The 16,475-nt window shown below is 38.3% G+C and overlaps 1 protein-coding gene across 5 annotated transcripts in view; it reads right to left on the bottom strand.

Annotated features, from left to right (window-relative positions):
* USP50 (ubiquitin specific peptidase 50) overlaps positions 1 to 13,931 on the bottom strand; it is a 32,713-nt gene extending 18,782 nt beyond the window's left edge. The window contains exons 1-7 of one of the 5 annotated variants that reach the window (XM_049706080.1): positions 13,324 to 13,432; positions 12,646 to 12,681; positions 11,557 to 11,751; positions 11,123 to 11,318; positions 9,283 to 9,492; positions 7,885 to 8,027; positions 4,463 to 4,595 (exon numbers count right to left, since the gene is read on the bottom strand). In XM_049706080.1, coding sequence (XP_049562037.1) covers positions 4,463 to 4,595; positions 7,885 to 8,027; positions 9,283 to 9,492; positions 11,123 to 11,318; positions 11,557 to 11,751; positions 12,646 to 12,668 — 900 coding nt within the window. In that variant the 5' untranslated portion in view covers positions 12,669 to 12,681; positions 13,324 to 13,432. Of the gene's footprint in view, positions 1 to 4,462; positions 4,596 to 7,884; positions 8,028 to 9,282; positions 9,493 to 11,122; positions 11,319 to 11,556; positions 11,752 to 12,645; positions 12,682 to 13,323 lie in introns of all 5 variants that reach the window. The other 4 variants (XM_049706081.1, XM_049706083.1, XM_033408410.2 and 1 more) reach the window with 4 other exon arrangements.
* Positions 13,932 to 16,475: the final 2,544 nt, after the last annotated feature.

Raw genomic sequence — 16,475 nt, 5'->3', positions numbered from 1 at the left:
ACAAGGAAAACTTTTCTTCTATTTCTTTAATTTTGTATTTAAATGAGATGATGGATGTTCATTAAACTTACTGTGATAATTTCATGATTAAATAATTATGCTGTACATCTTATACAGTGCCGTATGTCAATTATATCTCAATAAAACTGGAAGAAAACAAAAGAAAAGAAAGAAAAGGACAGAAAAAGAACAAATAATATCATCCAAAAGAAAGCTGGAATAGTTTTTTCAATATCAAACTAGACAAGACTTTAAGTGAAAAGGTATGGCTAAGTATAAAAGATTCCCCTACCATGATAAAAGGAATAATTCACTACAAAGATATAAAATTGCACACATAGCTTCAAATTATGACAATTACTGGAAAATTTTGGCAAAATCACAGTCTTTTTTTATCATATATCTTTCAGTTATTAATCTTGTTAAAGCAAACTAAAACTTATTAAGAGTATATATTCAAACAACACAATTAATGCATTATATTTAAAGGACATATGGAACCCTGAACCTAATTTAAAAATTCTTTTCAAGCACACACAAAACTATGACACAAAGTGAGTATCAACACGTACCAAGAATAGATAACATTTGGACCATATTTTCTGATAAGAATGCAGTTAAGTTAGAAATTAGTAACAAAAAGATGACTAAATAAAATTATGTTTGGAATTTTTCAAATGCACCTCTAAATAACATGTTGATGGAAACTCAAAGAAAGTATAAGAAGGGAAATAAAGACCAGAAATTAATGAAATAGAACACAATGGAATAAAGAATCAACAAAACCACAAGCTTGTTCTTTCAGATAACAAAATAGATAAACTTTGGCAAGACTGACCAAGAAAAAACAGATTAGACACAGATAATATTAACAATAAACAAAGGGAGAACTGAGAATTCAATAGAGATATTAAAATGTCAAGAGTATAATGTGAGCAATTTTCTGCCAATAAATTTGAAAATGTAAGAAGTTGGAAGTTTTCAATATAATTTTTTAAACCATGCTAAAGTAAAAGAAAGCTTTTATAAGATAGAATAGGTAAGTGTCTTCATGATCTTTGGGTAGAGCAATTTGTGGTATTTTCACACAGTGTAATACTATACAGCAATGAGAAGGAACAAACTACAATACATGCAACAATATCAATGAATGTTGCATAATTTTGAGTAAAAGAAGCCAGGCACAAAAGAGTACACACAGTATGATTCCATTTCTATAAAGGACAAGAGCTGGCAAAACCTATTCTGTCAGCAGCCAGTGGTCTCCTGGACTAGAAGGGGGCACAAGGGCAGTTAGGGTGCTGGTAATATTCTACTTGAACTGTTTTCTGGTTACATGGGCAGGTTACCTTTACGAAAATTTATTGAGTTTTACATTCATGGCTTGCATTCTTCTATATGTATGTTTTATCTCAATAAAAAGTTTATTTTTTCAAAAATGAAGAAACAGAAACTCCTGAAATAGTCTCATCCTGGCTAAAGCAAATTGAGCAAATATTTTAAAATCCACCCACCAAGAATAAAAATTTCAGGACCAGATAGGTTTTTTGTTTAATTCTACCAGCCTTTCAAAAAACAAGTTATTTTTATCTTCTGCAGACTGTGCCAAAGAATAGAAAAGAATGGCCAGCTTATTTTATGAGGCTAGAAACAGGCTGATCCTCAAGACAAAAACAGAAAAGAACAGTATGAGAAAGTTACATGTTTCTCGACTGTGAAAATAGATATAAAAAATGTGAAAACATTTTTAGCAAAGAAAAAAGAAATTAAGTGTTTTATGTTAATAGATTAAAGGAGAGATTCAGGTCAGTTATCTTCAAAATGTGATCTGGGAGAACACACACACACACGTATATATAGTTTCATGTGTTAGCACATGACAATGCATTATGCAAAGTTGTAGGAGCAGAATGCTGGAAACAACCTAACTGTCCAGCAACAGGAGAAATGATAAATAAATAGACACAACGAATTAGTAAATGCAGTAAATGTACGCACTAAAGCTAATATATCAGTATGGATTAATATCATAAAAATAATGCTGAGGAAAAAAGTTACAGAAGGATATGTACAGTTAATGATACTAGATTTATAAAACACGCAAAACACACTATATCACACATGTGTGATAAAAGTATGAAAGTATAGTATAGACACATAGGAAAGAATGCATGGGTATAATTCCCTCCAAATTCAGGACAGAGAAGGGGGGGAGTGGGGTTGTTAAAGATACACAGGGGCTTGATTTTTTTCTACAATATTCTATTCTTAACATCTGTGTGCACACTTACTGTATTGTTTTCTGTGCCTGAAATATTTCATAATTTTAAAAAGTTTTTCTAGAAACCAATCATCTGAAATGGGCTGAAGGAGGTAAACATTGTTGGTGTATGATCACTATTTTCTAATATTTGAACGGTCATCATGTATAAGAAAGAAGAATGTGTTCTGTTTAACTAACACATATGTACAAGCATTTGTTAACCAAAAAGCCACGCACATATTACTATTACTACCTCAGAGGACAGAATTAGGACAAATGGAAGGAGTTACAAGGATGAAGGTAGATTTGTGCCCCATACAGAGAGACAAGTTAACAGTCAGAGGCAGCGTAACATGGCAGTGCGAGCAGGACTGTTTGGAGCCAGCCTGCCTGGCTTCAGGTCCTGGCTCTGCCCTTTGTAGGCAGTAGATTGGAGCAGATTATTTAACCTCTGTTCCTGTTTCCCATTCTGTAAGATGGGGATAATAATAGTGCCTACACTTCACAGGGCTACATAAGGATTAAATGATTGATTATTCATAAAGTGCTTGGAAGAGTGCTTGGTACATAGCAAGCACTATATGTTTGTAAAATAAATCAAACAAATCTGGCAGATAAAGAGCCTTCCTTATAAAGCAGGAAGCTCTTTAAGGGCTTATTCAAAAGCTGGATAAATCTCTGTTAAGGGTGGTGTGGAGGTAATCCTTCTCTTCTGGTCTGAGTACTGCTCAAACTTCCATATGCATTCAAATCACATGGGGATCTTGATAAAATGCAAGTTTCTAGTCAGTAAATGTGGGGTGGAACCTGAGATTCCTTATTTCTAACAGGTGTCTCCTGGGGACGACACCTTGAGTAACCGAGCTATGGCTGGCCTTTCCCTATGACCATACATCGTAGTTTCTAAGATGCTTAGTTCTTGTTTCTGATCAATCATCAATTTGCAGCAAATCCTAGATATATTTCTCTTTCAAAACCAATTTTTACCCTTCAATTAACAAATAATTTAAACACTAAAGGATTAAGAATTTATAGGAAGCTTGGGTGACTCTTTTTATCTAACTGTAGATAATTACCACGTAATTTTTTATAAATTCTGCTTTTGGATTTTTTTTTGAAGCAGAAACACTTATAATGAGATGTTAAAACAGTAAAATATGGGGGGGGCATATCATTTTGGAATTCACATTAGAGTTTATTATGATAGGGAAGAGGATGTCACTCTAGATTTCCAAATTGGCGAGTGAGACAAGGAAAATCATATTTAAGGGCAGGATAAATTAGAAAGGAGAATGTGAAGGTTTGAAGTAAAAAGGAAAAAGTAAAGAAGGATTTTTTTTTAAGTTTGAAGTATGGTTCTGAGAGATGTTAAAGAGAAAGACCAGTGGGATCAACATTTTATATTAATTCAGTGATAAGCCCAAAAGGGAAATTAGACTTCAGTACACTGGAGGGCTCTGGTGAATCATACTGGGCTCCAGTGCGAGCCCCGCCCATCTGACATTGGACACAACTGGACCTCCAGGTTCAACTGAAATCTGAATGTTCTGAAGCAGATCTTTAACACTGTGATCCAGAACAGAAACCCAGAAAATGTCCTGTTGCTTGGGGTGGTTGATGTTGTGGGAAGTTCTAGATGATTTGGTCTGAATTATACTCCATGCTTTCTTTCCTTCAGGGAATCCTCAATGATGACAGTTGATTTAGAGCCAAAGGGAACCCCCAGAGTTTCCTTAGGACTGACGCACACAGGTAGTGAGTCTATGACTACCGTGTACCTAGTGTTTGGGGCTTTCACCATAGAGGGGCTCATGATTATTCAACATAAAGCTACTGGAACCGACTTCTGCTGCCCCCAGAGCACAGCTCACAAATGTCCCTAGATCTGAAATAGCCTGTCTCTACTATTGTTATAGTATTATTTATTAGTATAAATACTAATAAATAAATACTCTGTAGTATTATAGAGTAGAGGGACAGTGGAGAGGCAGCATAGAGGACATTGTATTCTTTGATGTATTCTTTCACTGCTCTACTGTTCAAGGTCAAAGCAGGGAGTTTCCAGGCTCTATATTTTGTTTTAAAAAGGGCAGTATAGGAGAAGTCAGGGAGAGATAGAAGTAGTAGTCATTCAAACAGATAATTCTACAGTTTTCTTTAAACCTGTGTTACTTTAAATAGTTTCAGTATTTTACTCACCACCACTGCACAGAGGTTATATTTAGGATGTTTCCGAAAAATTGGACAAATGTAAGGAGTAAGGTCCAAGTTAGTGAGCGGGTAATGAATATCTGTCCTCAGTTTCCTTTTCATTGTACCCAGAATGTCAAACCTGCAGAGATATAAAAAATGTGTAAAATAGAAAGTAAGTTTGTGAACCACTCATGAATGAAGTGCACATACCTTCACAAGTTCTAAGTACAGTTAAAAGTAATTTCTTGGAAAGATTATTTGGTGTAGACTTATACATAAATTATTTTTTTCTTATCTATGTATATTTGAATCTCCACAGCCAAAACTGAGGCTGAAGTGGGCCAAGAGCCTGAGTCAGGGAGTGAGACAGGGTAGAGTCAATCCAGCGGGAGAAAAAGAAAGGGATAAAGCCAAGCTCAGCATCGGGGGGAGTAGAAATCACATTGATAACTTCCAGAAGTCTTCCCTCCATCTGATGCTGTTCACTCTAACCAAGCTGACTCAGCTTTTCCGTATGTTGATTTCAGCACACACTGTCTTCGCAGTGTCCTGTTTTCCAACTTGGAGGTTTTAATATATCTTTAATAAGATAAAATTTTGTGAAAATCTTGTCACATTCTCTATGTGTTATACAGATCAGCAATTCCCAAATCTGAGTTCATATCAGAATCACCCCAGAGCTTTTTAAAGAATAAATTATGTTCATTTTGGAAAAACAGCTGGTTTAGGTCAGGGGAAGGGAAATTACTGGGTGAGGCTGAGATATTCTTGTGCCAGAAAGCAAGAAACCTTGTTTGCAAAAACTAAGGGACTATCATATCATATGACCCAGCAATCCCATGCCTAGGTATCATCTCAGAAGAAACAAAGACTTATATCCACACAGAAACCTATACGCAAAATTTATAGCAGCTGTATTCATATCTGCCCCAAGCTGGAAACAACTCAAATGTTCATCAACTAGTGAATGGATCAACAATTTTGGTACATTCATAAAAGAGTATACTACACAGCAATCAAAAGGAAGGAACCATGACTACATTCCACAACATGGGTTAATCTCATTGTGCTAAGTGAAAGAAGCCAAACTCAAAAGGCCATATCTGGTATAACATACGACATGCAGGAAAAGGCAATAAACATGGAACTCAGATCAGAAGTTTCTAGGGGCTGAGGGTGGGAGAAGGAATTGATTATAAAGGAACATGAGAAAACTTTTTGGGGTGATGGAAAGAATCTCTGTTGGCAGTGATGGTTACATTACATTTGTCAAAATTCATAGAACTATATAAAAGAAGGATACATTTTATATATGTAAGTAAACTTAAATTAACTAATGGGGCACAGGAGCTGGCTTGAAGGGGATCCCACTGGCCAACTTTGAACAATTTGAGCATGGAGGAGAATGATAATAGTAATGCATATTAAACCAATTAAGTTTAAAAATATCCACGAGTCCAGAGTGATACTAGTTACAGAGGGGAAAACTACTATACCTTTAAATGGTGAGATCGTATAGTCACCACCTTAACTAAGTGATCAAATTAACATTACCAGTAGTGGGACAAACTTTTATTATCTGCCTCCTGATGTAATGTAATGACAAGTCCATAACATCAGCTATGGCAAATTCTTGCTAAAAAAAAAAAAAAGTTTAGCCTAAATCTAACTATGGGGAAACAATTAGACAAATCCAGGATGGGTGACATAATCTAAACAAACTCAAAATGAGAAAAAATTGTTTAAATATGAAAAAAGAGGGAAGGAGTCTTCTAGATTAAAAGAGACTAAAGAGACAGCCAAATGCAATGTATGACCCTTGACTGGATGCTAGATTGGAAGAAAAGTTATGAAAGATATTTTGGGGATGGGGGAATTTAGATATGGACAGTATCTTGGGTGATATAAAATTATTGTTAAATTTCTTGGGCTATATGATAATGGTGTGATTATGTAGGAGAATGTCCTATTCTCAGGTGATACCTGCTGAAGTATTTAAGCATGAAATGCCATGGTGTTTGCATCTTACTTTAGACGGTTCAGCTAATAAATTGGAAGGGAGGGCTGGAGGGAGAAACAGACAGGAAGAACAAAAGGAAATGTGGCAAAGTGGCCCCAACTAATGAAGATTCTAGGGTATATGGGTATTCATTATATACGTTTTCAAATTTTCTGTAGATTTGTAACTTTTAAAAATAAAAACTGGGACTTCCCTGGTGGCGCAGTGGTTAAGAATCTGCCCGCCAATGCAGGGGACACGGGTTCGAGCCCTGGCCCAGGAATATGCCGCAGAGCAAGTAAGCCCACGCTCCACAACTACTGAGCCTGTGCTCTAGAGCCCGCGAGCCACAACTACCGAAGCCCGTGTGCCCTAGAGCCCGTGCTCGGCAGCAAGAGAAGCCACCACAATAAGCCTGCACACCGCAACCCACGCTCCACAACTAGAGAAAGCCCACACAGCAACTAAGACCCAATGCAGCCAAAAATAAATTAAAAAATAGGGCTTCCCTGGTGGCGCAGTGGTTGAGAGTCCACCTGCCGATGCGGGGGACACGGGTTCGTGCCCCGGTCCGGGAAGATCCCACATGCCGCAGAGCGGCTGGGCCCGTGAGCCATGGCTGCTCAGCCTGCGCGTCTGGAGCCTGTGCTCCGCAACGGGAGAGGCCACAACAGTGAGAGGCCTGCGGACCGCAAAAACAAAAACAAAAAAAATAAAAATAATAACTGAGCGCGGTGGGGGGGGGGGTGTTAAAATTTTAAATAGTGATTCTTAGATTCCACCTCAGACCTGTGTGAACAGAATCCCCAAGGGTGGAGCTAGGGAATTTATTTATTTATTTTATAACATCTTTATAGGAAATTTATTTTTTAAAAGCACTCAAGTGAGTGCCAAATGTCCATCGACAGTTGAATAGACAAACAAAATATGATGTACATACATACGATAGAGTATTATTCAGCTATAAAAAGGAATGAACTTCTGGTACACGTCACAACAAGGATGAACCTTGGAAACATGCTAAGTGAAATAGGCCAGCAAAAAAGACAAATGGTGTGTGACTACACTTAAATGAAGCATCAGAACAGGCAAATTTATAGACACAGAAAGTAGACTGGAGGTTACCAGGGGCTGGGAGGGAAGAGGAATGGGGAGTTATTGCTTAATGGTCCCAGAGTTTCTGTTGAGGGTGATGAAAAAGTTTTGGAAAATCGATGCACAATATTGTGAATGTAATTAATACCAGTGAAATTATATACTTAAAGTGGCAAGTTTTGTTACATATATTTTACCACAGATTTTAAAAAATTAATGTAATATACTCAACACCATTGAATTGTACACTTAAATAGGTGAATTGCATGGTATGTGAATTATATCATGATAAAGCTGTTCAAAAAATCTTCTCACAAAATGTTAAAATCCATACCTTTTTAAGTGAAAGACAATTATTTTTGGTGCTTTAGAAATATTGGCCTTCACAGCTGTTTCTTGCTTGGTTTCGCAAAAGGAACAGTAAATTTGGTTGTCCCAGGCCAGTGTGTCTTGTTGAAAAAAACACTGGAGACAGTCCTGTTGAGGGAAGAAGCATTTGGTGACCAAACTGAATCCACTTCAACCTGGGGTCCTGTCTATATTAGAACTCTGAAAGAGCTGCGGAAATGTAATTCTCTGTGCTTTTCTCCAAGTCCAAGAGATGCCAGCGCCGCAAGCTGCAGCTTGGATATAGTCCACCTGGCAAAGGAGGTGCTGCCTTCTCACTGAGTTATTGAAATAGATCCAAATGTCCATCTCATTTCTAATCTCTGAATCAGCATTTTAACATTTCTGGTTTGTTTCAGAATAATACCAACTATGCAATTTCCACTAACCAAGTCAGGCAGCTGCTTTAAGTTATTCATCTCATCAGAAAAATGATCTGGGGACTGAAAAATGACCGTATCCCTGTATTTGGGGGTGGCCCATAATAAAGACAGCAGAACAGAGAGAATTAGATCTCATGCCCACAGGAGACATCCTCAACCAGCCAGGCTCCCCGCTCTGCAAACCATTAACCTAAAGAGGAGGACGAGCACAGATTGCCAGCACCTCACTTAGAGGCTTTGGAATTCATCTTCAGTAGTGTTTAGCAGTTTGATCTGAGAACAAAGCCCAGTTCTGAATAAGTAGTAGGATTATTTTCTCTAACTCTGGTATTTCAAGACTTTTAGCAATTTAAGAAGAAAAATATAAATGTGTGTTTTCCTGCAAGGAAACTTATTGCTCCCTCCCTCCTCACAGTTCCCTGGCTTTTACTGCCACCTTCCACCCACCCCTGCCCCCGACTCCCACCACTCCTCCGCTTACAGATTAACTTTTGGTATTATGGTAAAGAAAACTCGAGAGGTAAACTAAGGCACTATTCCATTCTATCTTCCCCCCAGATTCCTCAGCTTTTGTCCAAAACATAAGAGCTCAAGAATAAGAGTCAAAGTCATTTCCTAATATGTACCTACAGACCTCTGGGATGAGAAAGGGCCATAAAATTTTTATAAGTATAAATTCCCTATATGCGCCAAGCCATCTCAATAGACTGAATAAAGCCCACCCATCTTTCCAGTTTTACAGTGAGGCTCTTTCATTGAGCACATTTAGAGATACATCTGAATTCATAGTAACTTTTGGCTGTATGTCACTTTTCTACAAAACGTTCTCATCACGGGTTTCCAATTTTTTTAAGTTATAAAGTAGCTCCCCTCATACTAGAAAATGTAGGAAACAGCCTTGGGAAAACCCAGGGTTGGGGTAGAGAAAGACAAAAGAAGTCTCATGGAGTAAGAATCCCTACCTGAAGAGAGCACTCGTATTTGGATGGAATGGGGAGGGAGAGGACGGTGAAGACTTCATTCTTGTAGGTACAGTTCTCACACTTTAAACATATGATGCTATAATTCAGCTGCCCTTCAAACAGCCGGGTGATGATGGAGGACTCGTTGGCAATCATCTTCCTGCAGGATCTCGGAATAGATCTTTTTTCATATGATCTTCTTCGGTGGTACTGAATAAAGGAACAAATTCACCCCAAATCAACTACTGGTTCTCAAAATATTTTTAATAGAATGACCTGATTTTTCTAACAGAATGCTACCCAAAACCACTTAGTTTTGGATTCAGAAAATAAACAGAATAAGATCTTCTTAAGAGCATATAATATGTGTGATTTCTGATAATTCAGTTATTTCCCTCTTTAAGTGTACCTGAGGAACGAGGACACCCTAACCCTGGTAAAACATATATCCATGGCGCCATAAACTGACAGTAAATGATAATGTGATATAGGGTCCTGCAGGCAGTTTTTCCTGGGCAGAGGGTAAGCTGCAAACTAGCTTCTGGTCATGCAAGCTGATCTAGAGGTAAGATAAAGGAATTGGATCTCTCCTCCAGTCCCTTCAGGTTACGTTCCTTAGTCTCTTTATTGTTAGAAAAGAATTTTTTAAAGAGCAAATCTTAAACTCCAAGGGCAGCCCAATTTCACTAGCCTTGTAGCCTGATTTGAATCTAGCTGATGCTCAGGAACAGTATTTCCGGGAGCATACCCTGACTGGTGATTCTACAGCCTCAGCAGAATATACATTCTGAAGGTGCTTTAGCTCCACAGTCAGCTACGCTTTGGAACTGTGCACAAGGCTCCGCTTTGGCTGCTTCTTTCATCACACCCACCTGCCCGTGTCTTCCACCTGACAGTAGTTTGATGCCTCTAACCCCAAGTTTAACCTTGAGAACCAGAACGCTATTTATTTCAGACTCGCTGCAGATGAGGACCTCAGTGATTTTTACTGACCATCACCCTCCCCTCTGGCTAAAAAAAGTGCTGCTGTGAATATCTCAGTAAAAATTAAAAATGGAGCTGAGGATTGCAGATGAGAGGGATTAACAGTAATAGTTTGTGGTCTTTCATGCTAAGTGTCTCCTGGCTATGAGGTAAGCTAACAGCAGCATAAAGACACTGCATAAAATCTAGGGCATATCTTTGGAGAGTGTGGGTCTCAGATCAAGGCTGAAGGTAGTGAGTCTTATAAATAAAGGCAACCTCCTTAGTAACTGGCAATTTCATGTTTTATTAAATGTATGTCCTAATCCAGTGAAGAACTCAGGTTAGGCACATTTAGTATAAAGATGAAACTGCAGTTTACAGATCTGTCCTTTCACCTTACACCAAGCTTAATATTTCCTCGGGTTTGTAGCTACCAAGAACACTTGTTTTAAGTTGTAAATTTTATATATTATACCTCATGAGGAATATATTTTTATAAAAAAATGTAATTTTCACTCTAAAAAGTAGTCAATGCAGATGTTACTGCAAAGGGAACTAGACCAGTGGTCCCCACACCTGCTGATTACTGGAAATCCCAAGTGAGTTTTCCCAGAAGACAACCCAGACATTCTAATTCAATAACACCAGAGGGCCTAAGAAGCTGTGCCATAAAATCTCCCCAGGTGATTCCGATAAACAGCTAAGTTTGGGAAATACAGGCCCATTCAAATACTAACTTGAATGTTCCCCATAGTGACCCCAGCACCTGTGCTCAGCACAGAGTAGGCAATACTGACTGAACAAATAAAAGAATGAAAAGTGAAAGTTGCTGATAGAGCTAAAGGTCTATTTCAAGGCCATTAATTCTACTTACCTTTTTCAGAGTTTCATGAAGTTCATTCAGGACATAAATCAAGAATTCCTGAGCATCTTGCTGCGTCTTTTTCATAAATGCTGGGTAGAGTTTGCCAAAAGCTGACCAAAATATTTCTGGTGAGACACAGTCAGAGTCTCCAAGCCACATGTCTGTCATCACGTAGGCAAAAGCAGTGGCAACCTCACTGCAATCCCTTGGAAGAAGGAAGGGAAATGATTCCGGCTAAGCATGTGGCATCAGACCCCAAACAAAGCTTCATTCATTTCTTGGTTGACCTTCCCATTTTACTCACCCTAGAAATGGGATCTGGGGCACTGCAGCCTCTCCTAACTGGTTTAGCCCTTCATAGGGACTCCAGAGGGTCCCTTCCCTAACCGCACCTTGGAGAGGAGGGGTGAGGGCCCGGCTGCAGGGATGGCAAATTGTCTTACTTTTGAAGAGCGGTAATGTACTTCCCAGAGAGAAAGTATTCCACCAGCGGTGAGATGCTGCAGAGACACTGTAAGATGGCATTCATGTAGCATGTGTTGCCCAGGTTCTGCAGACCAGTCACGCCCTGGAAATGGGGCTGGTTCTCATCAGCCTCATTAACTGGAAAGGGGTCATAGTGATCTGTGCACTCTGTGCTGTGTTGGTGCCACATGGAAAGAAAGGACAGCATTTTGAGGAAACAAAATACGTACAAATGAAATAAGGCCGTCTCAACCTAATGACACAAAGAAGAGTCCTTCATAAGACTTCCACCAAATACATTCCCTATTAAAGACAGAAGTATTCGGACTTGGAGTCTAAAATTGCATTACTTTGTTTGGGACTCTTTGAACAGTGCCTGCGGCCAAATAAGCAGAGATAAAGTTTCTTCCTTAAACCAAAGCAAGAGGACAGAAAAAATTGGCCTTTCAGAGACCTAGAATTGCTTTGCTAAAATGCAGACTTCCTCTCTAAATACCAAAGTATTTCCTTTTTTGCTGGGCAAGTAATTTAATTATTATTACCAGTAATAATAATAATAGATAGTAGTTAATAACAATAGCTATCTTGTATTGACCTGACACTATGTTAAGTACTTAACATGAACTTTCCCATTTAATTCTTTCAACAATTCTATGGGGTAGGTACAGTTATTTTTAAATCCTGTTTTACAGGTGAGATATCATGTGTAAATAAATGGTTTCGTCATTTGCCCACGGTAATATACTAAGGCATGTGCAGTGGCACACAGAGAGAAGGGATATCTATCTATCTATCTATCTACCTACCCATCATCTGCCTGTCAAGAGTTATTTGGATTTATATATCAAATATTAGGAGTATATATGTGTGTGTATATACATATATATGCCATATATACATTTGAGAGCATAATATATACACATATTAAGAGAATATATACATATATTAAGAGCACATACATATGTGTGTATGTTATATATGTATATATAATACATACATATATAAACACACACACATAGAGAGGGGGAGAGAAAGAGCATTTAGTTTAAATTTTGATGGTCATTTACCAGCTACATGATCTGGGACTCATATCTGTTTCTCATCTATAAAGTAGGAATAGTGTTACCTGCCTTATAGGATTGTTGGATTGTGAGGATTAAACAATGCAAGGAACGAGGCACAGATTACATAGTTAATGGTAACCTAAAAAAATTTCTTTAAAGAAATGACTGATCCAGGATGTCCTTAACAGTAGCTACGGAATTCGTGTGTCCATGTGGATCAACCAGACCTGCATAGAGGAGAGGGTCCTCTTCTTTCCACACAGAGCTTCCTTTTGTAATTTGGCTACTGTACCAGGCAGCCCAATATCTTCATCCTTTTAGGTTTTCTTTCCACGTAGTATCTAAAATTGGGACTCCAGGAGACAGCTACCTCATGTCAGTACCTCTACTTACAATTCTGCCAGTTTGAAAAGTGCTCGCTTTTACACGGAGGGACATTTCCCCTTTTATTTACCAATGTCACAGGAGGCCCTGGGCTGTCACTCTTTAGGAACAACTATTGGCTAGATATTAAATAACATCTTCCCATCCCTTCCCTTTGGGAGACCTCCAATGGGTCAACCCTGAGGAATCCATTCAAAATTCGGCATGTACCTCATGACCCCTTTAAGCATGGCTTCCCCGCACCCCACCCCAGCCCAGCTAAACTTATCTAGAAAACCGTAGTAGACAGAGGCTCACAGGACACAGTAGATACCGAAGTCATCTGCAGTGAAAGGCTGTTGTGAAGCCATTTTAGTGAAACGACGTTGGTCTTTCACTTCTATTCAGGAGCTACATCTAATCCTTTTAACTTCATTTCTCCAAGCCTATTACTTTGGTTCTTCTTGTTTGTAATAAACAACTTACATGTTCCTTCCTACTTTCAGTAGCTGCAAACTGATTTCATCTGTACTTCAGGTACCTTCCAACTTGGATTTCCCATACATCACAATCCTTTACATTACACTTCAAAATTCTAGAATGCTGCCTGAGATACTGTTACTTGGTTGCTTTAAAACTTAAAAGATTAGATTTCAGAGAATTAACTGAACATATAACCTCTCTTCATCTTTCCAAGTTTCTCTTGTATATATATATTACAGACACACACACACACACAAACACATACACAGAAGATTTGCCTCCACATCAGTGGACACTATGGCAACTCTGCCCCCTTAGGGCACTCATCCAGCTTCCCAGTGACCACACCACTCCAGGGACTTTGAGGGACTGTGTCTCACACCGGGGAAAGAGGCAGATGGCTTTTGCTGCTTCCCAAAATGCATAGCATTGGGATAGACTGGAGTATTTCCCTTCACGGTCATCAATTATAGTGCAGAAGAGGTATACACACACACACACACACACACACACACACACACACACACACACACACACACACACACCCCTAATGCCACCCTGGGCAAATAAAATTATTCATCAAAGAAGAAGTTATAAGTTGAGAAATAGCAAAGCACACATGAGCTCCTGAGCTCTCATTTTCTTCACAGAGAAGTGTGCTTAAGAAAGCACTTCAAAAAAAAAAAAAGAAAGAAAGCACTTCAGCCACATAGCACACGGAGATCAGCTCAGTGCTTTGTGACCACCTAGAGGGGTGGGATACGGAGGGTGGGAGGGAGGCGCAAGAGGGAAGAGATATGGAAATATATGTATACATATAGCTGATTCACTTTGTTATACAGCAGAAACTAACACACCATTGTAAAGCAATTATACTCCAATAAAGATGTTAAAAAAAAAAGAAAGCACTTCAATAGAGAGGGACCCCCCAACCCCTGCAAAGAACCCCTACCCAATGCTCTGTCTAGATGAAAAGGGTCAGAGAATACATGTTACCAATAGCAGTGATGGCAACCTGGTCGAGGAAGTGGCCTAGTTAGAAAGGGGGAGCCTCTGGAGTTCCGGAGCTAATACCAACATGTTCTTCCTCTGAGCTAACTTAGAATCTGTAGAGAGTAGGTAAAGAAAGAGCCATTAGGGCCAATTCATCTTTTCTCAGCTCTCCATCTAGTAAAATGAATGAGGTAACAAAAGGAAAAAACTCTTCAAAAGTGTCAATGTCAGGAAAGAAAGAAGGCTGAGAACTATTTCAGATTAAAAAGAAACTAGAGAAACAAGACAAATACTCAATCCTGGGTGGGATCCTTGGTCAGGAAAAAAAATAGTATAAAAGGACATTATTGGGACAACTGATGAAATCTGAATATGGATTATATAAGAATAGTTTTATATCTGAATTTTATAAAACTGTATTCTGTTTATTAAAGATAATGTCGTTTTTAAGAAATACACACTGAAGGATTTAGGGATAAAGGGGCATGATTTATGCAACCTGCTTTCAAATGGATCAGGAAAACACACATAGACACAGACACACATGAGGAAAGGAGGGAAGAAGGAGTGATAAAGCAAATATGAAGCAGATGCAGCCCAAATGTCTGGAATTGGTGAAGCCGAGTGAGGGTATATTGGAGTTCTTTATCCTCTTCCTGAAATCCTTCTGTAAGTTTGAAATAATCTCAAACTAAAAAGTTTAAAAAATGAGAATGTAGTAGACATATCTGTAATTTGGATTTATCTCCAAGGTACAGTACTGGTAAGTCAAAAAGCAAGGTGCTTAAGAGTTTGCCTATAGTGTGTCCAAATGCTTATACATATACATTTAAATTTATATATTTATACTCAGGCTACACAAAGACATTAAGAATAATCACTTTTTGACACCAGGATAAGGGATCCTGGCAACTAGAGGTGCTAACTCTTGCAGCTATTTGATCTTTGCAGCCTATTTACAGAGGAGTTTCTTGAAGTCACCACAGTGGTGATTCTGGAGGATGTGAATCCTATCATCCTGCTCCTTTTGTCAGTGAAGTTCTCCCAAGACCTTCAGTTTCTCCTAATCAATATAGTCTTGCTAAAATTTCATTTTAATTTGATGCTGGGAGGTAAAAATACAATTCATATTCATATGTTGATCTTGTATCCAGGAACCTTTATAAACTTACTTAAGTCTAATTTTTATTTAGGTTCTTTGGATTATTTCCTTTCCAATTTCTTATGCCTTTTATTTTTTATCTTTTGAACTAGCTAGCACCTCTAGTAAAACATTGAATACAAGTGGGATAGTAGGTATCCATAGCTCATTTCTGAACTGAGGAAAAGCTTTGTATAATTCACCATTAAGTGTGATGCTTACTAAAGGCATAGTTGTTGGGTTTTTTTTTGAGAGTTGTAACCATGAACAGATTGTGAATGTGATCAGGTTTTTCTGTATCTTTTGAGGTAATCATGAGATTCTATCTTCTTTATTCTGTTATCATGGTTAACTATTGATGATGGTCACATATTAAACCCATATTCTATTTCTCGGAGAAACCTATCTTACTTGTGATATAGCATCATTTTCATGAATTGCTGGATTCTATTTGCTAATCTTTTGTTCAAGATTTTTGTATCTATGTGCATGAGTAAGATCACCCATGGATTAGTGTTCCATGCTGTGTAACAAATTACCAAAAACTTAGTGGTTTAAAACAACACCCATTTACAATATTATCTCAGTTTCTGTAGGTCGGAGTCCGGGCATGGCTTAGCTGAGATCACATATTGCATTTTGTTATCACATCTCTCTGGGATCCTTCAACCTGAAAGTTCTTATATACCTCCTTGACTTTCAAGAACTTGGCCCTTTTGAAGATTACTGGCCAGTTATTTTGAAGAATACTCCTTAATTTGGGTTTGTCTGATGTTTCCTCATGATCAGATTCACTTCATGCATTTGTAATACAAATATCACAGAAGTGATGCTGTGTTCTTACTGCATCACA

The sequence above is a fragment of the Orcinus orca genome, chromosome 2 (assembly GCF_937001465.1).
Source record: "Orcinus orca chromosome 2, mOrcOrc1.1, whole genome shotgun sequence".
Taxonomy (NCBI): Eukaryota; Metazoa; Chordata; class Mammalia; order Artiodactyla; family Delphinidae; genus Orcinus; species Orcinus orca.
This window is presented reverse-complemented; position numbering and strand designations above follow the sequence as displayed.